The 24,698-nt window shown below is 51.1% G+C and overlaps 1 protein-coding gene across 1 annotated transcript in view; it reads right to left on the minus strand.

Moving 5' to 3' along the window:
• LOC137420803 (long-chain fatty acid transport protein 2) overlaps positions 1-24,698 on the minus strand; it is an 88,905-nt gene that overhangs the window by 39,891 nt on the left and 24,316 nt on the right. Inside the window, exon 4 of the mRNA XM_068106192.2 lies at positions 16,024-16,148. Within this exon, the coding sequence (XP_067962293.2) occupies positions 16,024-16,148 (125 nt within the window). The remainder of the gene's footprint in view (positions 1-16,023; positions 16,149-24,698) is intronic.

Consider the following 24,698-nt stretch of genomic DNA (forward strand, 5'->3'; position numbering starts at 1 on the left):
TGTGACGAAGTCTGAGAGCGTAATGAGTGTACCTGGGGGGGGTGTAAAAGAGGGTGCAATGACGGAGTGTATGGAGACACCTGGATGTGCGAATAAGGGACGGAACGCGGGGTGTGAGCATGCAAGCGAAGCATCGACGTTGAATGGAGCAGCGGTTCGGTCGACCTTTAGCCGAAGTGAGCCCTCGGTTCGTGCCGGGCTTTGTGTGCAGCGGGAACCAGCGGGGATCGTAACCGCGGCGGTTTTGAAAGAACCGCCGTGTGGGATCCACGCCGGGCCTCGATCCGAACGGTCGTGTGCGTGCTCCGCTAAGCGGAGCGGGCGGCCCGGTTCAAGGGCCAGCAGAAAGGGTCGGTACGGCGACCCCTTGTGGTTGAGGCATTCCGGCAGGGTGACATCGGGCCATCGGGCGGGAGACCGGACGGCTCCACGCCGAGGTGGACTTTGGGATCTCGGCCCGAGAAAACCTCCTTCCCTGAACCGAGTGCCGGGTGAATCCAACCGCCGGCAACAAACCACCCACATTCATTGCTCGGCTCCGCGAAGCCGGGCTTTGGAAATGAATTGACGCACCTAGAGGCTCAAGTGAGTAGACGTGTGAGGGTGGTAGCAGTAGTGAATTTGAAAAGCAAAATTTGATGATTGGTTGGAATTTGATGGCGAAATTGGTAGTGAGAGATGCCTGATGTGGTGGGATGGCAACTCTGTCATCTCTCACATGGGGCACATGAGCTATAGTTTTATGGGGTTTTTGGCAGTGTAAGCTCGCCGAGGGAGGGTTAGGATAAAATGATAGGGACCTAGAGATGACCATAGGTAACTGTAGATTTAAGTAGCAACATTGGACAGGTAGTCGGGGACATAGAGAGGTTAGAATGGTTGTTAATGACGTGGGATGTGCTTAGTTTAAAGGGAAGTTGGGGAGCACCAAGTTAGCAGGGCACCAGGTAGAGCAGATGATGCCGTGTGTTTGAGAATTGAAAGTGTATTCGGAAGTGTATTGTGAAAAGAGTGAGGTGATTGTGAGTTGTATTGAGCGTGGAAGTGTATGGAGCAGTGTATGAGGAACAATTGTGGTTGTGCATTGTATGGAATGATTGAAGAAGCCTGGGAGGAAGGAGGGTGCAGGTGGCACCAGGTGTGATTGCACAGGTGTGCAAGTGAACAGGTGTGCAAGTGAACAGGTGTATGGAGCAGTGTATGAGTGAGTAATAGTGATTGAGTGTTGTGTTGAGCAAATGGTCCTGGAGGAAGGAGGGTGCAGGAAGCACCAGGTGTGATGGCACAGGTGTGCAAATACAGGGGTATGGAGAATAGTTGTGTGGAATATATGGAGTATGGAATGGATGGTGTGGAGTGAGTATGGTGGAAACTGTGGAGTGGAGTGGATGGTGCAAAGGTGTGAATGGGGGAAAAGTGGACCCCTATCACGAATACCCGGGGCGGGTAGTTTAAGAGTTAGGTAGAGGGAGTAGGTAAATTGTGGTTGGATATTGGCATCTGTGGTGCGTGGTGGAAGAATGGTGTTTGGATGGGTGCATTAGTGACGTGGAAATGGCTGGGCGTGTGGCCTGTTAGTGTGTATAGTTAAATGGGCACTCCGCCACTGTGAGGATGTCGGCCAGGTGAGGCCGCAGGTGGTCTCTGTGAGCCGTTAGAGTTGTGGATGGGGCCCTAGGATCCGGAGGACGGACCCGGGTAGCCCAGTGCCAGAGAGGGCACCGAGTGGGGAGAGCGCCAGAGGGCCTTCCCCAGGTAGATAGGTTAGGTTAAGGAGCAGGTAAGCTCGGGGGCAACTGCAGTGGTGGAGGTGTGCAGGTGGGTAGACCTGCTGGGAGAGCCACACGACCCAGTCCTGAAATTGTGCAAAGGCACAGGGAGTCGAATCGGGGGAGTGAGACCCCAAATTGATGAAGCACCACAGTTTGGCCAATGGGGATTTGGTTCTTAAAACCGCATAGAGTAAGATTGCCAATGGATTGGCAGGGAAAGACCCCGGGTAGTGTAAAGTGTGTTAATGTCATTTAAGAGGATAGTTAGGATTGAAATCTCCTTGCACCATCTACATCCACTCACCTGAGGTAATGACGGTGCTCCACACCATGCCATGGTTTGTTGTTGTTATTTTTTTGTGCAAATGTTTGGATTGTGAGACGCATCATGACGTGGGTGAGACATTGTGCTTGGTTGTTCCATTTCTCCCTCCTTAATAGGATTGATGATGAATTGGTGATGGCAAATTTAGACAATGGGATGGTGACGAATTTGGTATATGGGAGATATGGGGAAGACGTGACGGTAGTGACGAATTTGTAAATGTGTAGGTTTTTGTAAATACGGGGAGGGGAAAGGGGCGGTAGTGTAGGTCACATGTGGGGGGCGTACGGTGGGGACGAGCTTTCTCACTTCGCTCTCCGTGCGCACCTCGTTCTGCATTACCTTGTTTGATGTGTACCCTTGCGCCCTGACCCATTACTCACCTGTCTTCTGTCCCCCTGTCTCCCACCCGAGGACTGTGCTCTCTGGGCACTGAGAGGAGCGTGCGGGGAGGTCGCGTCCGTGAGCCCGAACCCCCGCAACCAGCATGCTTGCATTGATGCACCACTTATGGACCGCCGTTCTGCGGCCAAGCACCACTTTATGGACCCCACGTTTTGGGGCCTGGCACCTCTGCTGGGGACCGGCCATGGTGGCCAGGTAATCTTACTTGCGGCCCAGGGTAAAGGTGGCACCTATGCCAAACAGGTGGACCACCCTTAGTTGGCCCCTGTGGCCCTAAATAAAAAGTGGACGCGTTGGTGCCCTTTTATTTTCAAATAGGCCGCAAGTAGAGAAAACATCAGGAAGATCATCGGCCCAGCAGAGAAGAAGAAGACCACCACCAGTTGTTTTTTTTTTGTGTTATTATTATGAACTGGTGACTGTTGCACCGAATGGTGCTTTTGGTGTGGTTTTGGTCATTGGTGCTTTGGTGTTTATTGGTGCTGGTGCGTCGCTGCAATGCATGCTGTCTCCTCCCTCCCAACAGGAATTTCTTTTTGTTTCTCTCCTGGAAAATCACAGGTCCTGGGTTGCAGTTTTGTAAATAGTCAAAATAACGTCACTGTAAATAATGCTCCCCCACCGTTCATGTTTAGTTTGAGAATTAATTCCGCAATTCGGTTAGCTGTGGGTGTGAAACTGTTAGGCAGGGTGCAACGCAATTAGCGGGACATATTTAATTGTGTTTTTAAATTGTCGCACTCAGGGTCAGGTTAATTGTAGAGGGAATTACACCTACGTGCCACACTAAGTAAGTTTTATAGGCGTGGGACGTGCCTTGGAGGATGAGGGTGCAGTGTTGAGGATTTGAGAACCCTGTGTGTAATTTGCTGTAAAATATACCCTTTTGTGTGCTGTAAATATTCCTTGTAAATACCTCCAAGTGTAAAGGTCAAAGGTCGTCCTTAGTTAGGCCATCGCACACACGTAGCAAATCATAAGTTCCCCTCAGTAGTTATGTCCTTAGTAAATGTCAGCATAAGGCTTCGTTTCCACTAGTTCATTGCGTTGCATCAATTAAAGAGGTGTAGGCCCATTCTCCCTTCGAAAGGGTACGGGTGGTTGTTGGCGTTATCCCTCCACAAGACGCCATTGTTCCATGCGGTCGACCTGGGAAAGAAAGGCGTGGCTCAGCCATCGTCACTGGGAGGCGGAGCCAGGAAGAGCCCGTGCCCACCAATCGGCATTGCGAAGAGCGACCCGGTAGGCGTGCCCTCTTAACCCGCGGCTTGATCTAAAAGCGCGATATAAAAACGCGGGCGGAAGCCTTTGACCGAGAGATGCAGATGGAGATGGTTCGTGCGCCCTGTTCGTTGCTGTACCTCGTCTGTGCTTGAGCCCGCTCACTGCCTCGCTGTGCTGCCTTGCTCTTGACCTTGCTCTTGAGCCTTCTCTGTGGAATCGGTGCGTGGACGCTCGAGCGGGGAAACCGACATCGAGCCATTGGCCCCGGACCTTCCTGCCACGATCTCTTTGGGCCGTACCCCCGCCGTGCCAGGATTCGAATCTGCCATTCCTTTCATCCCCCCAGTCATGTGAGTCTGCTCGTTGTCCGTCCTCTGTGTTGTCTTGCGGTTTTAAGTTAAGCCTGTATAGTATAAGCTAGAATTGCTCTGTGTCCTTCTGCTCCTTCCATTTCCCTGTATATTACTTTGATTGCTCACTTTTCTTTGGGTTGTGTAAATAATTAATAAATATCTGTTCTTCTTTACCTTTGCCTTCCTTCTTTCTCATTCGGTCGCTTTAGCGATTTCCAAATTGAGTGTACGTGGCACGATTCGGCCAACGCATATGAATCGGGTTTAGCCCTTCGATAAACGGCTCGCGCCGCAGTTCGCTTCGCTCGGCGCAACCAATCCATTACGCTGCGGCCGTGAGCGGGAGTATTTCCTTGCGTACCGAGAGGCGCTGGTATTTAGGTCAGAGGACGGGTGGGCCTAATACCCTACCCAGCGCTGACCGGGCGTGATGTCATACCCCCAGCACCACGTCGGTCAGTCATAGACGAGGGGATTAATCCCCCCTCGATAAGGGGGGGGGGGGGGGGAAAGGCGGACGTTGGGTCCGTAACAATATATATATATATATATATATATATATATATATATATATATATATATATATATATATATATATATATGTACATGTATATATATATATATATATGTATATATACATATATATATATATATATCTATATATATGTATATATACATATATATATATATATATATGTATATATATATATATATGTATATATATGTATATATGTATATATATATATATATATATGTATATATATGTATATATGTATATATATATATATATATATGTATATATATATGTATATATATATATATATATATATATATTTATATGTATATATATATACGTATATATATATATATATATATATATATATATATATATATATATATATATATATATATAACTGTAAGAAATAGTAGAAACTCCAAAGTACGAGCAGGGCGTCTCATTTGTATTGAATATATAATCGTTAGATTAAATAAGACGCGGACGTAGCTTCAGGACGTCGATCTTTAATTGTCGACAAGCTTTCGACCAACAAAGGTGTTCTTCTGAGTCTACAAAAACAGTAGGCATGTATATCAGTCAAGTATGTATGGTGATATGTGTGTAAGATGTGTGATGTGTGTAGAAAATGCATACAGAAGGAAGAGCCACGCCAAAGTTCACTCACCAGCCCCAAGTTCAACGGAAGTGACCGTTTGCGTTACAGTTAGGGTGCACGTGCATATACAAATATAGAGATATACATACATAAACACACAAGCATATATTCATATCCCATTTATATTCATATAATATATTTATATATTTATATAAATGACATATAAAGGTAGAATGAATGAATGAATGAATGAATGAATGAATGAATGAATGGGTTACGGTTAACAATTTGATTGGGTTGATGTGGGAACATGCTTTAGTCATCAAAATTTATGCCATGAGGGACTTTTGTCCGAAGTTTGTGTATCCAAAAGGACTCACGTTTCAGAATCGTGGTGTGTGATCGATTTGTGATTGATTCAATGGCAGAGATCTGAATGTCATTTATAGAGTGATCCGGTTGATTAAAGTGTATCGTGTAAGGTAGAGATTTGCCCTGACTGGTGTGGAAGTTATTGATTTCTGACCGGGTGTTATTAAATCGTGTGTAGAGTGTATTTTCAGTTTTTCCAACATATTGTTTGGTGCACTTTTGGCAAGTGATTAGGTATATGACCCATGTAGATTTGCAGTTCATATAGGAGGTGATGGGGAATTTTTGTCCAGTGCTAGAACTACAGAATTTGTTTCCTTCTAGTAAATGTTTGTGAATAATGCATTTGTTTGCTGTGCATTTATAGAAGCCAGGGATCCTAGTTTGTTTGTTGTGGGGCTGTGGGTGCTTTGCTTTTACCAAGAGGTCCCTGAGTGTCCGACCACATCGAAATGATGTTAGTGGAGGTTGAGGAAATGTGGTGCCGAGTGTTTCTGATTGATGGAGGAGAGGAAGGGCCTTATTCAGAATACTTGGCAATTGGGATGAGGTAGCAGAGTAGGTGGTTACCAGTGGGACACGGTTAGTTGCAGGTTTGGGTTTGTAAGTCAGAAGGTCTGCTCTCGGTATGTGTTTTGCTCGGGTTATTGCTTCTTTCACAGAGTGAGGGTCATAGTTTCTTGAAATGAAGTGTGTTTCTAATTGGCAGAGAGAAGTTTCTTCTGCCATTTTTGTTGAGCAAATGCGTCTTACTCTGAGTGCTTGACTGTATGGTATGCTTGCAATTGTATGTTTAGGATGAGATGAAGAAGGGAGAAGGTAAGAGTGAGTGTCTGTTGGTTTGGTGTATAGTTCTGTTTCGAGTCTGTTATTTTGAAGCGTGAGTGATGTGTCTAGAAAGTGAACTTCGGACTGTGAGCTGTCGAATGTGAACTTGATGGTCGGATGAATCAAATTTAATTCATTTTGGAATTGTGCGAGACTACGGGGGGATTTTGACCAGATGAACTGGATGTCATCAATATAACGTACCCAGGATTTTTCCAAGATTCCGTGATGAGGTTGTGCATTGATCTTGTCCTCTATCATTCCCATGAAGATGTTAGCGTACGATGGTGCAACAGGGGTACCCATAGCGGTACCTTGAGTTTGAATGTAATGTCGTCCGTTGAATTGGAAATTATTCAGTTTGAGTGTCAGTTCTAATAGGCGCATAAGGTCTTGAGTAGGTGGCATTGGGACTTGTCGTGTATCGAGGGCTTTGCGGCATGCAGACAGGCCTTCTGAATGTGGAATATTAGTGTAGAGGGATGTAACATCTGCTGTGACTAAAATGGTTTGGGAGTTGAAAGGTGAGTATATTCTGTTCAATCCTTGGATGTGGGTCAGAAAACTGGTTGTGTCCTTGAGGTATGAGGAGAGCTTCAACACGAGAGGACGTAAATGACAGTCAACAAATTTTGATATGAGAACAGTTGGACATGTGCAGCCAGATACGATTGGTCTACCTGGATTGTTTACCTTGTGTATTTTAGGAAGAAAATAAAGGTTAGGGCAATGAGGATCTTTCGGAACCAAGCGAGATTTGATGGTTTTATCCACCCGAATAGAATCTACTACCTTTTTAACCTCTTCAAGATGTAAAAGGGTAGGGTCGGATGGGAGCTCTTTGTAAGTATCACTATGTAGTTGACGATTACCTTCTGCAACGTAATCGGTAGTCGACATAATGACAATGGCAGTACCTTTATCTGCTGGCTTTATGACTATCTTTTCATTGTTTTGGAGATTGTGAAGTGCTCGTCGCTCTGCCTTTGTAAGATTGTCCTTATGTCTGGAACAATTATATTTTTGTGCCACCTTTTCAATTTCATTGCTCACTTGTTCCATATAGACATGTAGATATGGATTGTCAACACGTTGTGTCCAGGTGCTTTTTGGTTTAGGTAAAGTGAGTTGTGGTGTATTAGTATCGGTGTATGTGATTGTATGCGTGGTTGTTGGTGTTGTTTGTTGTGGCGTTGTAACGAGAGAGTGTACACCTGTGGTGAGTGTTACAGAGGGTGTAACGGGAGAGCGTGTGCGAGAAAGGTGTGTAACGGACAGGGGCATGAGAAAAGAGTGCGCTGTCGAGAGTAAGGGGGAGTGCGCTGTCAAGAGTGGTGGTGAAAGTAGTGAGAGTGACACGGAGCGTGAGTTGGTTGTGACAGGTGAGCGAGGATGTACACCTGGAATGGAAGGATGCACACCTGGAATGGTAGAGCGTGTGTGGGAATGCACACTCGAGTTGGTAGTGAGGCACGTGGTTGGTTGTGCGAGTGAGAGCACACCTGTGATTGTCACAGAGGAGGTGACCGAGAAGGGAGCGCGAAGAGGTGTGTTGGTGAGGTGTGCGAGCGACGAATGTGTGCCAAGGTGTTCGGTGGTCAGGTGTGTGACCAAGTCTGTGAGCGGAATGAGTGTACCGAGGTGTGTAAGAGAAGGTACGACGAGGAGCATGGGAACAGCTGGATGTATGAGCAAGAAAGGGGTAGCGTATGCGTGTAAGCATGCAGGTGAGGCATCGACGGTAACCAGGTTAGCGGTTAGAACGACATTTAGCCGAATCGGGCCCTCGGTGCGCGTCGGGCAGCTTCGCGTGCCGCGAGAACCAGCGGGGATCCGAACCACGGCGGCTTCGAAAGGACCGCCGTACGCGATCCACGCTGGGCCTCGCTTTGAACGGCCGCGTCCGTGCTCCACTAGGCGGAGCGGGCAGCCCGATAGGAAGGGTCGTCATGGCGACCACTTTTTATTGAGACGTTCCGGCAGGTCGAGATCGGGCAATTGGATGGCTCGGTGCCGAGATGGTGCGTGGGATCTCGGCCCGGGAAAACCTCCTTCCCTGCACCGAATGTCGGACGCATCCAACCGCCGGTACCAAAGAACCCGCATTCATTGCTCGGCTGTATGAAGCCGGGCTATAGACGTGAATTGGCGCACCGAGAGGATCTAATAAGTAGACGGGTGATGAGGTTAGTGTTTTGGACCCAAAATTAGAAAAAGGCAAAATTTGATGATTGGAATAGAATTGGCAGTAAATAGAAAATTTTTGATTGGCTGAAATTTGGCGAGCAAAATTGATAGTGGGACCTCCCCGATGTGGTGGGATGGGCAATCCACCATCCCTCACAGGGGGGGCAAAGGAGCACTAGATTTATGGGGTTTATGGCAGTGAAAACTAGCCCGGGTGGGTTTGGATAATGTGTAGGGCCCTAGACATTGACCTTAGGTGACGTTAAGATTCGTTAGTGACAAGGATACCTGTAGTGGGGACGCAGGTAGATTAGTGTGGATGATAATGACGTGGTATGTGCTTAGTTTAAAGGGAAGACGGGGAGCACTAAGTTAGCAGGGCAACAGGTAGTTCAGATGATGCCGTGTGAGTGTTGGAGGTGTATTCAAGTGTATTGAGCAGTGTGTGAGGATTGAACAGGTGTGATTGCACAGGTGTGCAACTGAACAGGTGTGTGGAGCAGTGTATGAGTGAGTGAAGGTGATTGTGTATTGTGCTGACCAAATGGTCCAGGGAGAAGGAGGGTGCAGGTGGCACCAGGTGTGATTGCACAGGTGTGCAACAACAGGTGTATGTGGTGTGGAATAAATGGTATGGAGTATATGGGGTATTGGAATGGATGGTCGTGGAGTGAGTAGGATGGAAACTGTGCAGTGGAGTGGATGGTGCGGACGTGTGAATGGGGGAAGAGTGGACCCCCATCACGAATACCCGGGGCGGGTAGTGTAAGTGTTAGGTAGAGGGTATAGGTAAATTGTGGTTGGATATTGGCATCTGTGGTGCGGGTGAGAGAATGGTATTTGGATGGGTGCATTAGTGTTGTGGAAATGGCTGGGCGTGTAGCCTGTTAGTGTGTGTAGTTGGTTTGGGCACTCCACCACTGTGAGGATGTCGGCCAGGTGAGGCCGCAGGTGGGCTCTGGGAGCCGGTAGTAGTTGTTGTGGATGGGGCCCGAGGATCCGGAGGACGGACCCGGGTAGCCCAGTGCCAGAGGGCACCAGGGGGTGACAGAGCCAGGATGGGCCTTCCCCAATTAGATAGGTTAGGGTGAGGAGCTAGGTAAGCTCGGGTGGCAACTGCAGTGGTGGAGGTGTGCAGGTAGGTAGACCTGCTGGGAGAGCTACACGTCACAGCCCAGAAATTGTGCAAGGGCACCGGGAGATGAATCGGGGGAGTGAGACCCCAAATTGAGAAGCACCACAGTTTGGTCAATGGGAATTGGTTTTAGAACCCATAGAGTAAGTTGGCCAATGGATTGGCAGGGAGAGACCCCGGGTAGTGTAAAGTGTGTTAAAGTCATTTCGAGGATAGATAGGATGAAGGATCTCCTCGCACCATCTGCATCCACTCACCTGAGGTGACAGGTACTCCGCGCCATGCCATGTTTATTTATTTTTGATGCAAATGTTTTGGATTGTGAGACGCATCATGACGTGGGTGTGACATTGTGCTTGATGTTCCATCTCTTCCTCCTTATGAGGATTGATGATGAATTGGGTGATGGCAAATTTTGGTTAGAGGGATTGTGGAGACGAATTTGGTATAACGGAAATATGGGGAGATGTGACAGTAGTGACGAATTTGTAAATGTGTAGATTTTTGTACATATGGGGTAAGGGCAAGGGTAGGGTAGGTGACAGGGGGGTGATGTACGGTAGGGACGAGCTTTCTCACTTCGCCCTCCGTACGCATTTCGCCTTGCATTGCCTTATTGATGTGTACCCTTGTGACCTTACCCCTCGCTCATTTGTCTTGTCCCCCTTTTGTCTCCCACATGACCTGTGCGCCATTGGGCGCCGAGGGGAGCGTGTGTGAGTCGGCCATTGTGCGCCCGGAACTCTCAGAACCAGCTGTCTGCATCGATGCACCACATTATGGACCACATGTCTGTGGCCGAGCACCACTGATGGACGCCATGGGTTGGGGCATGGCCCCTCTGCTGGAACCGGCCATGAGGGCCCGAAATCTTGCTGGCGGACCTTGGCCACAGGGCACCGATGCCCCACAGGTGAACCACACGTAGTCGGCCCTGTGGGCCATAAATAAAGAAAATAAAATGGACACGTTGGGCACACTTTATTGCAAATAGGCCGCCAGTAAGAAAATGAGAGAGAATGACAACAACTGGAAGACATAATAATAGCCAGCAGAGGGAGCCGAAGACCGAAAGGGGACCGAAAAAACAACAACAACCACAGTTCCCGAAAAAGGCCAACCCCCGCTTGCGGGGAAAAAATGGCCTCTAAAGGTGTTTTTTTTTTTTTTTTTTTTAGAGGGAGCCGAAGAGCAAGAGATCACCTGCAGGGTTAGGGGTTGTTGAGTTTATTTTCATGCATTGAACACTGATGAACTGTGGTGACTGCACCGATTGGTGCTTGAGGGTGTGTTGGTGCGTTATAGGTGCTTTCATGGTGCATTGATGCAGAGCAGACTGTCTCCCCCCAGAAAGAACAATTACAGGTCCTGGGTTAGTTTTGTAAATAAAAGCAGAGTCATTGTAAATAATGCTCCCCACCGTCAGTGTGTAGTTTGAAGACCATTCCGCAATTCGGTTAACTGTGGGCGTAAGTCTGTTAGGCAGGGTGCAATGGAGCAGCGGGACACATTTATTTATGTTTTAAAAACTGTCGCACTCAGGGTCAGGTTAAAAGTAGAGGGAACTACACCTACGTGTCACACTAAATAAAAGTTGTAGGCCCGGGCCGTGCCTAAGAGGAGGAGGGTGCAGTGTTGCGGATATGAGGACTGTATTTTTTTTATTGTGTGTATCATTATTTTTGTTATTCTGCGCCTCCTGCCTCCGGAGCTGTGTAAAGGTCAAAGGGCGTCCCATAATTAGTCCATAAAGCATCCACACCACAGCCAATCATAGAATACCCCTGTTCAATAGTTATATCTTATTATGTGTTTTAGGGTAAGGCTGTGTCTCCCATTAATTGAAATACTCCATTGCACCAGTGAAAGACATAGATTCCCTTCATTCCCATTCCCAAAACCTCCATTCCCCCTTTCGTCGATTGGAAACTACCTCCGCTCCAATTGCCGCCATTGACCATGAGGCAGGGTTGGGGAAGAAAGGCGGGTCCCCACCTCGTCATAGAGGGGAGGAGTGAGTCAGCCCCACTCAACCAACCACGAACAAGGGGTTGGACTTGGAGAGGGTGTGGAGAGAAACATCGAGGAGGTTCGCGAAGGTTGAGGGGCGGGGCCTATATAACCCGCAGCTAGGGCGTTTCCCAGAGGAGATGAGCTTTTACAGAGAGACGAGAGGGAGTCCAAGCAGTTAGGTCCAAGAGAGGCGCTTGAGTTGAGTCCGAGAGAAGTCCAGAGTTGAGCTACAGCTCGAGCCACCGAAACTGCATTTACTGCAGCTCGAGCCACTGAAACTGCATTTACTGCAGCTCGAGCCACCGAAACTGCACTTACTGCAGCTGGAGCCACCGAAACTGCAGCCACAGCAGCGTGAGGCCTGGACGGCAGTTTGGAGCAGGGCCGCGAAGGAGCGGCGGCTGCCCAACGAGTCGATCGGTTGCAGGACCAGTTGGACCTCCCTATCCCGCCAGCCATCCATCTCCCGCCAGCCATCCATCTCCCGCCAGTCCTATCATCATTCCCCGCGTGAGTCTGTCCTTGTTTGTTCTGTCCCTGGGTTAATTAAGACTGTAGGTAAGCTAACGTTGCACTGTGTATCTAATATCTTCTGTAAATAAACGTGATTGCTTTCTTCCTGCTTATATGTGTAAATAATAAATCCAATTACTCTTCTGTACGTCTTCTTCCTCTTTGTATTCGGTCGCTTTAGAGTTTTCCATATTGAGCAGCCGCGGTGCGATACGGCCAACGTTTGGGTGGAATCGGGTTCCAGTCGGGGAATAACTGTTCGGTCGCGGTAATACCACCGCTCGGTAAAATAACATCCTTTAACCGCGTCCGTAACAATATATATATATATATATATATATATATATATATATATATATATATATATATATATATATATATATACACGTATATATATATATATATATATTGATGTGTCGACTTGTTGACATTGACATTGACAGGTCGACTCCATATGATGAGTGGATACCAGAGATAACGTCACCGCGTGGCAGGCAGTGCTTATCGCTCCCAGTAAGGTGCAGCAGCAGCTGTATGGGACACCTTGCTGGCGGTTCTCCACTGATGATATGAAGGTTGCATAGTGACTGATATATATATATATATATATATATATATATATATATATATATATATATATATATATATATATATATATATATATATATATATATATATATATATATATATATATATATATATATATATATATATATATATATATATATATATATATATAATATATATATATATGTTTAATTGAAATAAAATGATGATTTTAAGTATCGTATAAAAAAATTCCAGAGGTTTAGCACCGCTGATGGTGTCTTATAAACCACTTTGCACAACATTTCCAAGTACTGCACACTAACGTTTGTGGATGGACAGACAGACAGACAGACAGACAGAAGTGATCCAATTGCTTATCAAAGAGGGCCAAGTGGAAAGACGTGGAAAGAGGAGGAGGAGGTGGAAAGCAAGAGGGCTGTCAGATGCTTGTGATTGGCAGGTGGTGGTAGACCTAAAGCCACAATTGGTATTCCCAGAGGAGATCTGTGTGACAAGGTTGCGGCCTGACATTGTCATTTGGTCAAGTGCAACAAGACAGGTCATCTTAGGGGAGTTGTCGGTACCTTGGGAAGAGAACATGGAGGAGGTGCACGAGAGGAAGAGAGGAAAGTACAGTGAGCTGGAGGCAGAGTGCCGGGAGAAGAGTTGGCGCGTTTTGTGTCAGCCGTTTGAGGTGGGGTGTAGAGGGTATATTGGCAATTCCTTTTCTGCATTTCTTGCTAGGCTGGGAGTGTGTGGGACAGAAAGAAGGAGGATGTGTGACAAGGTGGCGCAGGTTGCCTTGAAAGGCTCATTTTGGATATGGAGGAAGTTTATGGAGGCACGTCGAACGGTGTAGGTTGGGTGTGTGTGTGTGTGTGTGTGTGTGTGTGTGTGTGTTTTTTTTGTTTTTTTCATTTTTTTTGTAACCATTATTAGGCCAGATAAAAAAAAAGAGTTGGTGATCGTCCTTTTTTCTCAAAAGTTCGGGTAGGGAGGGTTTTTTTTTTTTTTTTTTTCCTACTTTCCATTGAGTTTTGTTGACATGGAAAAATATGAAATAAAGACTCCTTTCTCCTCAAAATGATTTAATTTCTTCATTCATCTCACAGATTTACAGACATTGCCCAAATCTCTATGAAGCGCAGTGTTTGTGTGATTTTGGATGATGTTGAATGTCCTAGCTGAGCTTGGTAGTGAAAGGGCAAGACACCTGTACATGTATATCCACCATGACATCGGAAAAACAGATAAACACCATGCCCTCGGCACCTTGAAACTATCGAGCATGTTGAACAAGATTTCTGCCACGCTTTGGTACTGGCTTTGCAGTACAAATGTTACATTGAGGGTATTGCCCTGCCTTTTCAACCAAATTCTCCTCAGTACCACAGTGGATGCAGAGCATTTCATAGCCAGCAGAGTAGTACGCTAGTTCTATAGGGGAAGCACAGTTCAGATTGGCACGAACATAAAGATCAGCGAGTCTGGTATCCTGTTCAGGATCGTCATCACCATTGTTGTTGATCTCCGTGAACACACTTCCACAGCTGTAGAGAATGGTGTCCATAGCAGCACGAATCAATAGATTTCAGCGGGGAAAATCTCACACAATAGCCGCCATGAATGGCTAACGTAAAATGGGTGAAGTTGCCCGAGGCACTTGCGACGCTCCGCGCAGCACGCACTGCGCATGGGGTGCAGAACGGCGCCAAATTTGACTGTGAAAAGATCGTTTTTAATGATTTTTTTCAAAATAAAAAATAAAAAAAGTTTCGGGTCGGGTGTGTTTCGTAGGGTCGGGCGGGGACGATCACCAACTCTTTTTTTTTATCTGGCCTTACTTCTTATTTTGTGTATATGAGTGAGTGGGTGAGGGTGTGTGTTTTTGCATGAATTAATTTTTGCATGAGTGTGTGTTTTTGTGTGTTGAGTGGTGTATGATGTAAGTGTAGGTGGTTGTTTGGTTGGTGTTCTGTATGTATGTGGGTGTATGTGTGTGTATGGGTGTGTATGTGTGTGTATGAATGATCTGGTGTGTTTTGTTGGTGAGTGGTGAAGGGTATAAAGGTGGGTGTTTGCGTGTTCCACCATGTTTGTTTGGTGCTGTGGATTCTGGATGTGGAGGTGGTGTTGTTGTTGTTGTTGTTGTTGTTGTTGTTGTTGTTCGCACTGGCTGGGGGTGGGGGTATGTATGCATCCAGATGCAGTTGCTGCATGTGGATGTGTACGTGCCCCTGCTGGCCCACCTTAGCTGACCGTATCGAGGTTGAAGGGCCGAAACGGGATGATGCTGAGGACCTCGACTGAGGACCCGGTCAGTGCGGCACACTTGTGACCAAGTGTGTTTTGAACTTACTAGGGCATGCCCGTACTATATATATATCTAAAATTATATCCCCCCCCCTCTATTTACATGAAATGGTTTGGTCCAAAGCGAACGGCTTGCGAGTGGTGACAATCCCCCCCCTCTATTTACATGCAATGGTTTGGTCCAAAGCGAACGGCTTCCGGAGTTTGGTAAAGAAATCGCCATCGCGTGCACAAACGCGCAGGAAAGCGAATGAATCGCAAATTCGTTTTTATTAGTTGTAAAACATAGTTTAACGCCAACATAGTTTGCAAACGTGAAATAAATGAATACGCTCTCAAATGTGCCATCCGAGGCAGAGTGTGCCCGCCACGTTCGGCACACGCGATCGTTCGCTGCTCTCTGATTGGTTGAATCGTTTTTTGGACATAGCTCGGTAAGTAATTGTCCGATTAATATGAAACCTTGAAAAGGCACATCCTCGGGTCCCCAGCAATATACCTGGCAAGTTAAAAGTATATCGGACCCGTGGTTGTCGAGAAACAGCGGTCACAGACAAACGTACAGACAGAGATTACTGGAATTATAGATAGATATATATATATATATATATATATATATATATATATATATATATATATATATATATATATATATATATATATATATGTTTAATTGAAATAAAATGATGATTTTAAGCATCGTATAAAAAAATTCCAGAGGTTTAGCACCGCTGATGGTGTCTTATAAACCACTTTGCACAACATTTCCAAGTACTGCATACTAACGTTTGTGGATGGACAGACAGACAGACAGACAGAAGTGATCCAATTGCTTATCCCTACTTTTCGCTTCGTTCAGTAGAGCCATGAAGCACAAAGTGCCGTTACTCAGTATTGAAAGCACCATGCTATATCATACCTCAGGCTGATTGCAGAGGTATCTGCAAAGCTCTCCAATGTACTGGATTACAGTCACGTTGTATTTTCGGCAGTCATTCCAGAACTGACTTGCTGAAAATTTCTTCCTTAAAACCACAGTCGCTCCTACAATAGAATGGCAGGTGGAGCAGAATGTTAAAGGGTACATTGAACAGCTCATGCGGTCATTATATAAGTTTGCTCAATGGGATTGGTCATTCATATGACTTGAATTCCATTTACGTTAAAATGTTCCTCTACTAAATGAACAAGGAGAAAAAGACATAAAAAGTCATAGCCCCTGTGCTTTTAGTAATTTTGCTCTATGTCGATAAAGGCTGCCAGTCGTCCATCTTTGCTCGGATTACAAAACAAAATCTTCTGCATATCTATAATCTCGGGTATTGTCCTTGTGCGAAGTTTGAACAAAAGCGGCCCATGCATGGCCAAGGAATGGTTGGGGACACTCTTAACTAACAAAATGGCCGCCAGCAGCCATATTGGATCTGACCTCAAAATAATATTAGTGCTTATGTCGACCATCATTCATTATCTGTTTGCCAAATTTGAACATGATTGGTAAATGCATGTCTGAGAAATGGGCGAGGACGTGTTCAAAGTTGTTGTTTTTTTATAACTAAAATGGCTGCCAGTCGGCCATATTTGATCATATCGTGAAGCAAAATGATTTATATATGTATACCATTGAAGGAGCTGTGCTCCCACGTAGTCGGAAGAATGGACGCGACAAAAAGCTGGAATTCGTCCGAGTTTCTTTATTGTCACAAAACAACTCGGGTACTCTGAAAAGCCCGTTTATCGGGCAGCAATATATATACACACATTATCCCAGAGCGTTTGCCCGGGAAAGGCAAGAGGGGGCATGGCCGGGCGTCCTGGCCGTGGCCTGGCAAGTCGAGGGCGGGCATGCCCGGGCATGCCCGGGCGTCCCGGACGCGGCCTGGCAAGTCGAGAGCGGGCGTGGCCGGGGCGTGCCCGGGCATGCCCGGGCGTCCCGGCCAAGGCCTGGCAAGTTGAGCGCGGGCCTGCCCGGGCGTCCTGGACGAGCCCGGCATGGTGATCGCTCCGAGGTGCAAGGCGATTGTGTAAACCCAGCGGTAGCCGCTACACACGTCCCCCCAGAATCGACTTGCACCGGCAGGGTAAATTTGAGGGGGGTCCTGATGACCCGGCCGAAGCGACCCCTGGCGGGTCGTGGGGGGGGGGGTCAGGTGTGGTGGTGGGCGGTCGAGTGGGGGGCACCGTGGATGGGGGGCGGCCTCGCCGCTGCGGAAGGGCCAACCGTGGCGGTTGGTCGATGTCCACGTGCGCCGGCTTGAGGCGGTCCACCGCAATCCGGTCCGACCTGCCGCCGATGTCGATGACGAACGACTTGTCATCCCGTCGCAGGACCCAGAAGGGCCCGTCGTACGGCGGCCGGAGTGGCCCGCGATGTGCGTCATGACGCACAAAAACGTACTCCGCTGTGCGAAGCGCTGGGGGGACGTAGGACTGGGGGTCACCATGGTGGGGTGTTGGCACGGGGGCAAACCGTCGGGCGGCCTCCTGGAGGTCCGAGCGCTGGTGAGCTGCGGACCAGGGACTGGTAGCGTCAGGCACGAATTCGCCCGGGACGCGTAGCGCCTGGCCGTAGACAAGCTCGGCGGTGGATGCCCGGAGGTCCTCCTTGGGGGCCGAGCGGAGGCCCAAAAGGACCCAGGGCAGCCGGTCGGCCCAACCGCCGTCTTGAAGGCCGGCCATGAGCGCGGCCTTCATGGAGCAGTGGAATCGCTCGCACAACCCGTTGGCTTGGGGGTGGTAGGCCATAGTACAGTGGAGCTTGAACCCCAGGTTGCGGGCGACCGCGCCCCACAGCTCGGAGGTGAACTGCGGTCCGCGGTCCGACGAGATGTCCGCCGGTGCACCGAAGCGGGTGACCCAGGTGGCGATGAAAGCCTGCGCCACGTCGGCGGTGGTGGTGGAGACGAGGGGAACGGCCTCCGGCCACCTGGTGGTCCTGTCCACCATGGTGAGCAGGTGTGTGAACCCCTGTGATGGGGGGAGGGGGCCCACCAGATCCACGTTGACATGGTCGAAACGTCGTTCGGGCACGGTGAAAGGTGCCAGCGGGGCCTGGGTGTGTCGGTGGACCTTGGCCTGTTGGCAGGCTGTGCAGGTGCTGGTCCAATCGCGGACGTCCCGTCGAAGGCCGTGCCAGACGAATCGTGCCGACACCAGCTTCTGGGAAGCTTTCCGGCCCGGGTGGGAAAGGCCGTGGAGGGAGGCGAAGATGCGGCGTTGCCAGGTAACGGGCACGATGGGGCGAGGCTGGCCTTGGGAGACATCGCAGAGCAGGACAGTGTCCGCGAAGGGGATGTCGGCCAGGTGGAGGCCTGTGTCCGCCGCCCGGAGGGCTTGCACCGTGGTGTCGGTGGTTTGGTCCACCGCCATAAGCGCGAAGTCCACGCCGAGGTGGACCGCGTTCGCGCTGGCCCGAGAAAGACAGTCGGCCACGGCGTTGTTTTTGCCGGCGACGTGCCGGATGTCCGTGGTAAACTCCGACACGGCGGAGAGGTGGCGCTGTTGGCGGGCCGACCACGGCTCTGTGACCTTGGCCATTGCGTAAACCAACGGCTTGTGGTCGACGAACGCCGTGAAGGGTCGGCCCTCCAGGAGGTGGCGGAAATGGCGAACGGCCAGGTGTAGACCGAGGAGCTCACGGTCAAACGTGCTATATTTGAGCTCGTTCGGCCGGAGCTGCCGGCTGAAAAAAGCGAGTGGCTGCCAAACCCCGTTCACCCATTGCTCATGTACGGCGCCCACCGCGTAGTCGGAGGCATCCGTGGTGAGGGCGATGGGAGCGTTGAGCACCGGGTGAGCGAGCAGTGTTGCGTCGGCGAGGGCCCGCTTTGAGCTTTGGAAGGCCGTGTCCATTGCTGCGGACCAGACGATGTCGTGCTTGGCCGGCTTGCCCCGGAGGGCTTCATAGAGGGGCCGCATGAGTTGAGCAGCACGGGGCACGAAGCGGTGATAGAAATTCACCATTCCCAGGAATTCCTGCAGGGCCTTTATGGAGCGGGGACGCGGGAACGTGGTGATGGCCTCGAACTTGGTTGGCAGCGGCATGGCCCCGTTCTTGGTGATGTGAAAAAATCAACGGCCGTCGTGCCAAAGTGGCATTTGGCCGGGTTGACGATGAGGCCGTGCTCGCTGAGCCGCCCGAACAGTGTTCGGAGGTGGAGGAGGTGCTCGGCCCGGGACGTGCTGGCGACGAGGATGTCGTCCAGGTAAACGAAGAGGAACGGCAGGTCACGCAGCACGCCGTCCATCAAGCGCTGGAACGCCTGAGCCGCGTTCTTGAGGCCAAACGGCATCCGTAGGAATTCGAATAAGCCGAACGGCGTGATGACGGCCGTTTTAGGGACGTCGGCCGCCCTGACAGGTACCTGGTGATATCCCCGTATGAGATCGATTTTTGAAAAAATGACCCATCCTGCCAGATGGGCGGAGAAGTCTTGGATGTGCGGGATCGGATACCTGTCGGGGGTGGTAGCGTCGTTAAGGCGGCGGTAGTCGCCACATGGGCGCCAGCCGCCCCCTGGTTTTGGGACGATGTGTAGTGGCGAAGCCCACGCGCTATCGGAGCGCCGCACGATGCCGAGGTGTTCCAAAGCGTCGAACTCGGCTTTGGCCATGGCGAGCTTGGCTGGGTCGAGGCGGCGGGCTCTGGCGTAGACCGGCGGGCCCGTGGTTGGTATGTGGTGCTCGATCCCATGTCGTACTGCGACGGCCGAAAACGTCGGCCGCGTGAGGGCCGGGAACTCCGTGAGCAGTCGAGCAAACTCGTTCGCCGCCGGGAGGGCGCATGCCAGCTCGGTCGGAGCGGAGCTGCTCAATGTGCATATCAGGGAGCTGAAGGTCTCGGCGTTGATGAGGCGATGCTGTTGGACGTCCACCAGCAGTCCGTGTGCGCAGAGGAAGTCGGCGCCTAGCAGAGCCATGGGCACGTTTGCGGTTACAAACGTCCAAGTAAAGCGTTGGCCGCCGAAGCAGAGGGTGACGTTGCGCGGGCCGAAGGTGCGGATGGCCGATCCGTTGGCCGCAACCAAGGAGGGGCCGCAAACCGCGGACTGCCTGTCCTGATCGGAGGCGGGTATGACGCTCAGTTGGGCGCCGGTGTCGCACAGGAAGCGCCGTCCGGACGCTTTGTCCGTGATGAAAAGTAAGTTGCCCATGTGGCCGGCGCTCATGGCTGGTAATGAACGCCAGCCCGGCCGTTTCCCGGCCTGCCGAAGGTGCACGGGGGTCGGCATGTCCGGGCCTTCTGTCCGAACCTGGCATGATAGTAACACCACGCTTGGTCAGGTGGAGGCCCCGGTCGTCGTGCTGGAGGTGGTCGGCTCGGCGTTGCGGCCGCCAATTGCGTCGGCCGTTCGGTCGTCGACCATGCCGGGCGCTCGGGCGCCATGGGCGTTGCGTCGGACGGCGGTGGGCCCCAGGTCGCTGCTGCAATGCGTTGGCCTGCCGCGGAGATCTTGTCGGCTTCCCTGGCGAGGGCGCGGGGATCTGTGATCGTCGTGCTCGCCAGGGCGAGGCGTACCGGGCTAGGCAGCTGACGGAGGAACAGCTCCCGGAACAGGAATGCCGGAGAGTGCTCGCCGAGCAGCGAAAGCATGTAGTCCATTCACACGAACGGGTGCGTGTCGCCGAGCTCGGGCAGGTCGAGCAGGCGCCGTGCGCGTTCCGCCGATGGGAGGGCGAAAGCGTCGAGGAGGAGCTTTTTAATCGCGCCGTATTTGTCAGCGGCTGGCGGGCTCTCAAGGAGGCTCAGGGCGCGGGCCGCGGTGGCTGAACCGAGCGCTGCTACCACATGGTGGAAGCGGGTGTTGTCGGCCGTGATGCCTCGCAGGGCGAACAGGGAGTCCGCCTGGGCGAACCAAACCGCCGCGTGAGGCTCCCAGAAGGTAGGCAGTTTAAGGGCAACTGCCGTGTCCATGTCGGTAGGTCACCAATGAAGGAGCTGTGCTCCCACGTGGTCGGAAGAATGGACGCGACAAAAAGCTGGAATTCGTCCGAGTTTCTTTATTGTCACAAAACAACTCGGGTACTCTGAAAAGCCCGTTTATCGGGCAGCAATATATATACACACATTATCCAGGAGCGTTTGCCCGGGAAAGGCGAGAGGGGGCGTGGCCGTGCGTCCCGGCCGAGGCCTGGCAAGTTGAGCGCGGGCCTGCCCAGGCGTCCTGGACGAGCCCGGCATGGTGATCGCTCCGCGTCCTTGGTAGGTGCATGGCGATTGTGTAAACCCAGCGGTAGCCGCTACACCATCATATATTGTCTTTATGCCACGTATGAACAAAATTGGTGCATACGTGTCAGGTATGGTGCGGACGCACGCACGCACGCACAGACAAATGAGACCCAATCCATAAGCCCCCATTTTGGACTAAATCCAACGTTTCGGACTATAATATATAGTACTAATTTTATATATATATAATTATATATATATATATATATATATATATATATATATATATATATATATATATATATATATATATACGTATATGTATATTTATATATATATATATATATATCTATCTATATATATATATATATATATATATATATATATATATATATATATATATATATGTATATATATATATATATATATATATATATATATATATATATAGAAGAAGTACTAATTAATATATATATATATATCTATATATATATATATATATATATATATATATATTATATATATATATATATATATATATATATATATATATATATATATATATATATATATATATATATATATATATACATAGAAGAAGTACTAATTAATATATATATATATTGTAGCGGTTACCGCTGGATGCACACAATCGCCTTGCACCGGCCAGAACACGGCCAGACGCGCCTCTCCCGGGCATGCCCGGACTCACTGTTCCCGGGCACGCCCGAACCTCCCGGGCACGCCCGGTCTCGTCTTTCCCGGGCATGCCCGCTCTCGCCTTTCCAGGGCTCGCCCAGAGCGTCCGGGCATGCCCGCTATCGCCTTTTCAGGGCTCGCCCAGAGCGTCCGGGCATGCCCGCTATCGCCTTTCCAGGGCTCGTCCAGAGCGCCCGGGCACGCCCAGCCTCGACTTGCCAGGCCGCAGCCAAACACGCCCGGGCAGGTCCAGACTCGCCTTTCCAAGGCTCGCCCTTGACACCCGGGCATGCCCGGTATAGCTTTTGCCGGGCAAACTTCCCGACATAAATGTGTATATATATTGCTGCCCGATAAACGGGCTTGTGAGAATACCTGAGCTGTTTTGTTTCAATAAAGCAACTCGGACGAATTCCGTCTTTGGTCGCGTCAATTCTTTCGACTCGCGTTGGAGCGCAGTTCCTTCATTGGTGACCTACCGACATGGATACGGCAGTGACGCTTAAACTGCCTACCTTCTGGGAGGCTCACGCGGCTGTTTGGTTCGCTCAGGCGGACTCTCAGTTCGCCCTGCGAGGCATCACCGCGGACGACACCCGCTTCCACCATGTTGTGGCGGCGCTCGGTTCCGCCACCGCGGCCCGCGCCTTGAGCCTCCTCGAGCACCCGCCGGCTGCTGACAAATACGACGCGCTGAAGACACTCCTCCTCGACGCTTTCGCCCTCTCACCGGCAGCACGCGCACGGCGCCTGCTCGCTCTGCCCGAGCTCGGCGACACGCGCCCGTCCGAGCGCATGGACTATATGCTCTCGTTGCTCGGTGAGCACTCTCCGGATTTTCTGTTCCGCGAGCTGTTCCTTCGCCAGCTGCCTCACCCGGTACGCCTCGCCCTGGCTGGCACGTTGATCACGGATTCCCGCGCCCTCGCCAGGGAAGCCGATAAGATCTCCTCGGCGGGCCAGCACATCGGCGCGGCTACCTGGAGCCCGCCGCCGTCCGAGGCGACGCCCACGACACCCGAGCGCCCTGCGCGGTTGGAGGCCGAACTGCCGGTGCAACTGGCGGCCGCCACGCCGCACCGCCCGCTTCCGACACGACGGCCGGGGCCTCCACCTGACCGGGCGTGGTGTTATTTCCACGCCAGGTTCGGACACAAGGCTCGGACGTGCCGGCCCCCGTGCACTTTCGGCAGGTCGGGAAACGGCCGGGCCGGCGTTCATTCCCAGCCATGAGCGCCGGCCACTCGGGCAACTTGCTGTTTATTCGGGACAAAGCATCTGGGCGGCGTTTCCTGTGTGACACCGGCGCCCAACTGAGCGTCATACCTGCCTCCGAGCAGGACAGGCGGACGCCGTTTGCGGCCCCTCTTTGGTCGCTGCTAATGGCTCGGCCATACGCACTTTCGGCCCACGCGTCGTCACCCTCTGCTTCGGCAGCCAGCGTTTTCAATGGACTTTTGTGACCGCCTGCGTCCCCATGGCTTTGCTGGGCGCCGACTTCCTCTGCGCGCACGGGCTGCTGCTCGACGTCAAACGTCGTCGCCTTGTCAACGCCGAGACCTTCAGCTCCCTGGCGTGCACGATGAGCAGCTCCGCGCCGACCGAACTGGCGTGCGCCCTCCCGGCAGCGAACAAGTTCGCTCGCCTGCTCGCGGAATTCCCGGCCCTCACGCGGCCGACGTTTTCGGCCGTCGCGGTGCGGCACGGGATCGAGCACCACATACCCACTACGGGCCCGCCGGTCTACGCCAGGGCCCGCCGCCTCGACCCGGCCAAGCTCGCCGTGGCGAAGGCCGAGTTCGACGCGTTGGAGCACCTCGGCATCGTGCGGCGCTCCGATAGCGCGTGGGCCTCGCCACTGCACATCGTGCCAAAGCCGGGGGGTGAATGGCGCCCGTGTGGCGACTACCGCCGTCTCAATGATGCTACCACCCCCGACAGGTACCCGATCCTGCATATTCAGGACTTTTCCGCCCGTTTGGCGGGACGGGTCATCTTTTCGAAAATTGACCTGATACGGGGCTACCACCAGGTACCTGTCCGGGCGGCCGACGTCCCGAAGACGGCCGTCATCATGCCGTTCGGCCTGTTCGAATTTTTGCGGCTGCCGTTTGGCCTCAAGAATGCGGCCCAGGCGTTCCAGCGCTTGATGGACGGCGTGCTGCGCGACCTGCCATTTCTTTTCGTCTATCTGGACGATATCCTCGTCGCCAGCACGTCCCGCGCCGAGCACCTCCTCCACCTCCGAACACTGTTCGGTCGCCTCACCGAGCACGGCTTAATTGTCAACCCGGTCAAATGCCACTTCGGCGCGACGACCGTTGACTTTTTGGGCCACCGCATCACCAAGACCGGGGCCGTGCCGCTGCCGACCAAGGTCGAGGCCATCACCACGTTCCCGCGTCCCCGTTCCATCAAGGCCCTCCAAGAGTTCCTCGGCATGGTGAATTTTTATCACCGATTCGTGCCCCGCGCTGCTCAGCTCATGCGGCCCCTTTACGAGGCCCTCCGGGGCAAGCCGGCCAAGCATGACATTGTTTGGTCCGCGGCCATGGACACGGCCTTCGCCAGCGCCAAACGGGCCCTCGCCGACGCAACGCTGCTGGCTCACCCGGTGCTCAACGCGCCCATCGCCCTCACTACGGACGCCTCCAACTACGCGGTGGGCGCCGTCCATGAGCAATGGGTGGACGGGTTTTGGCAGCCACTCGCTTTTTTCAGCC

The sequence above is a fragment of the Myxine glutinosa genome, chromosome 2, assembly GCF_964187855.1.
Source record: "Myxine glutinosa chromosome 2, kmMyxGlut1.1, whole genome shotgun sequence".
Lineage (NCBI taxonomy): Eukaryota > Metazoa > Chordata > Myxini > Myxiniformes > Myxinidae > Myxine > Myxine glutinosa.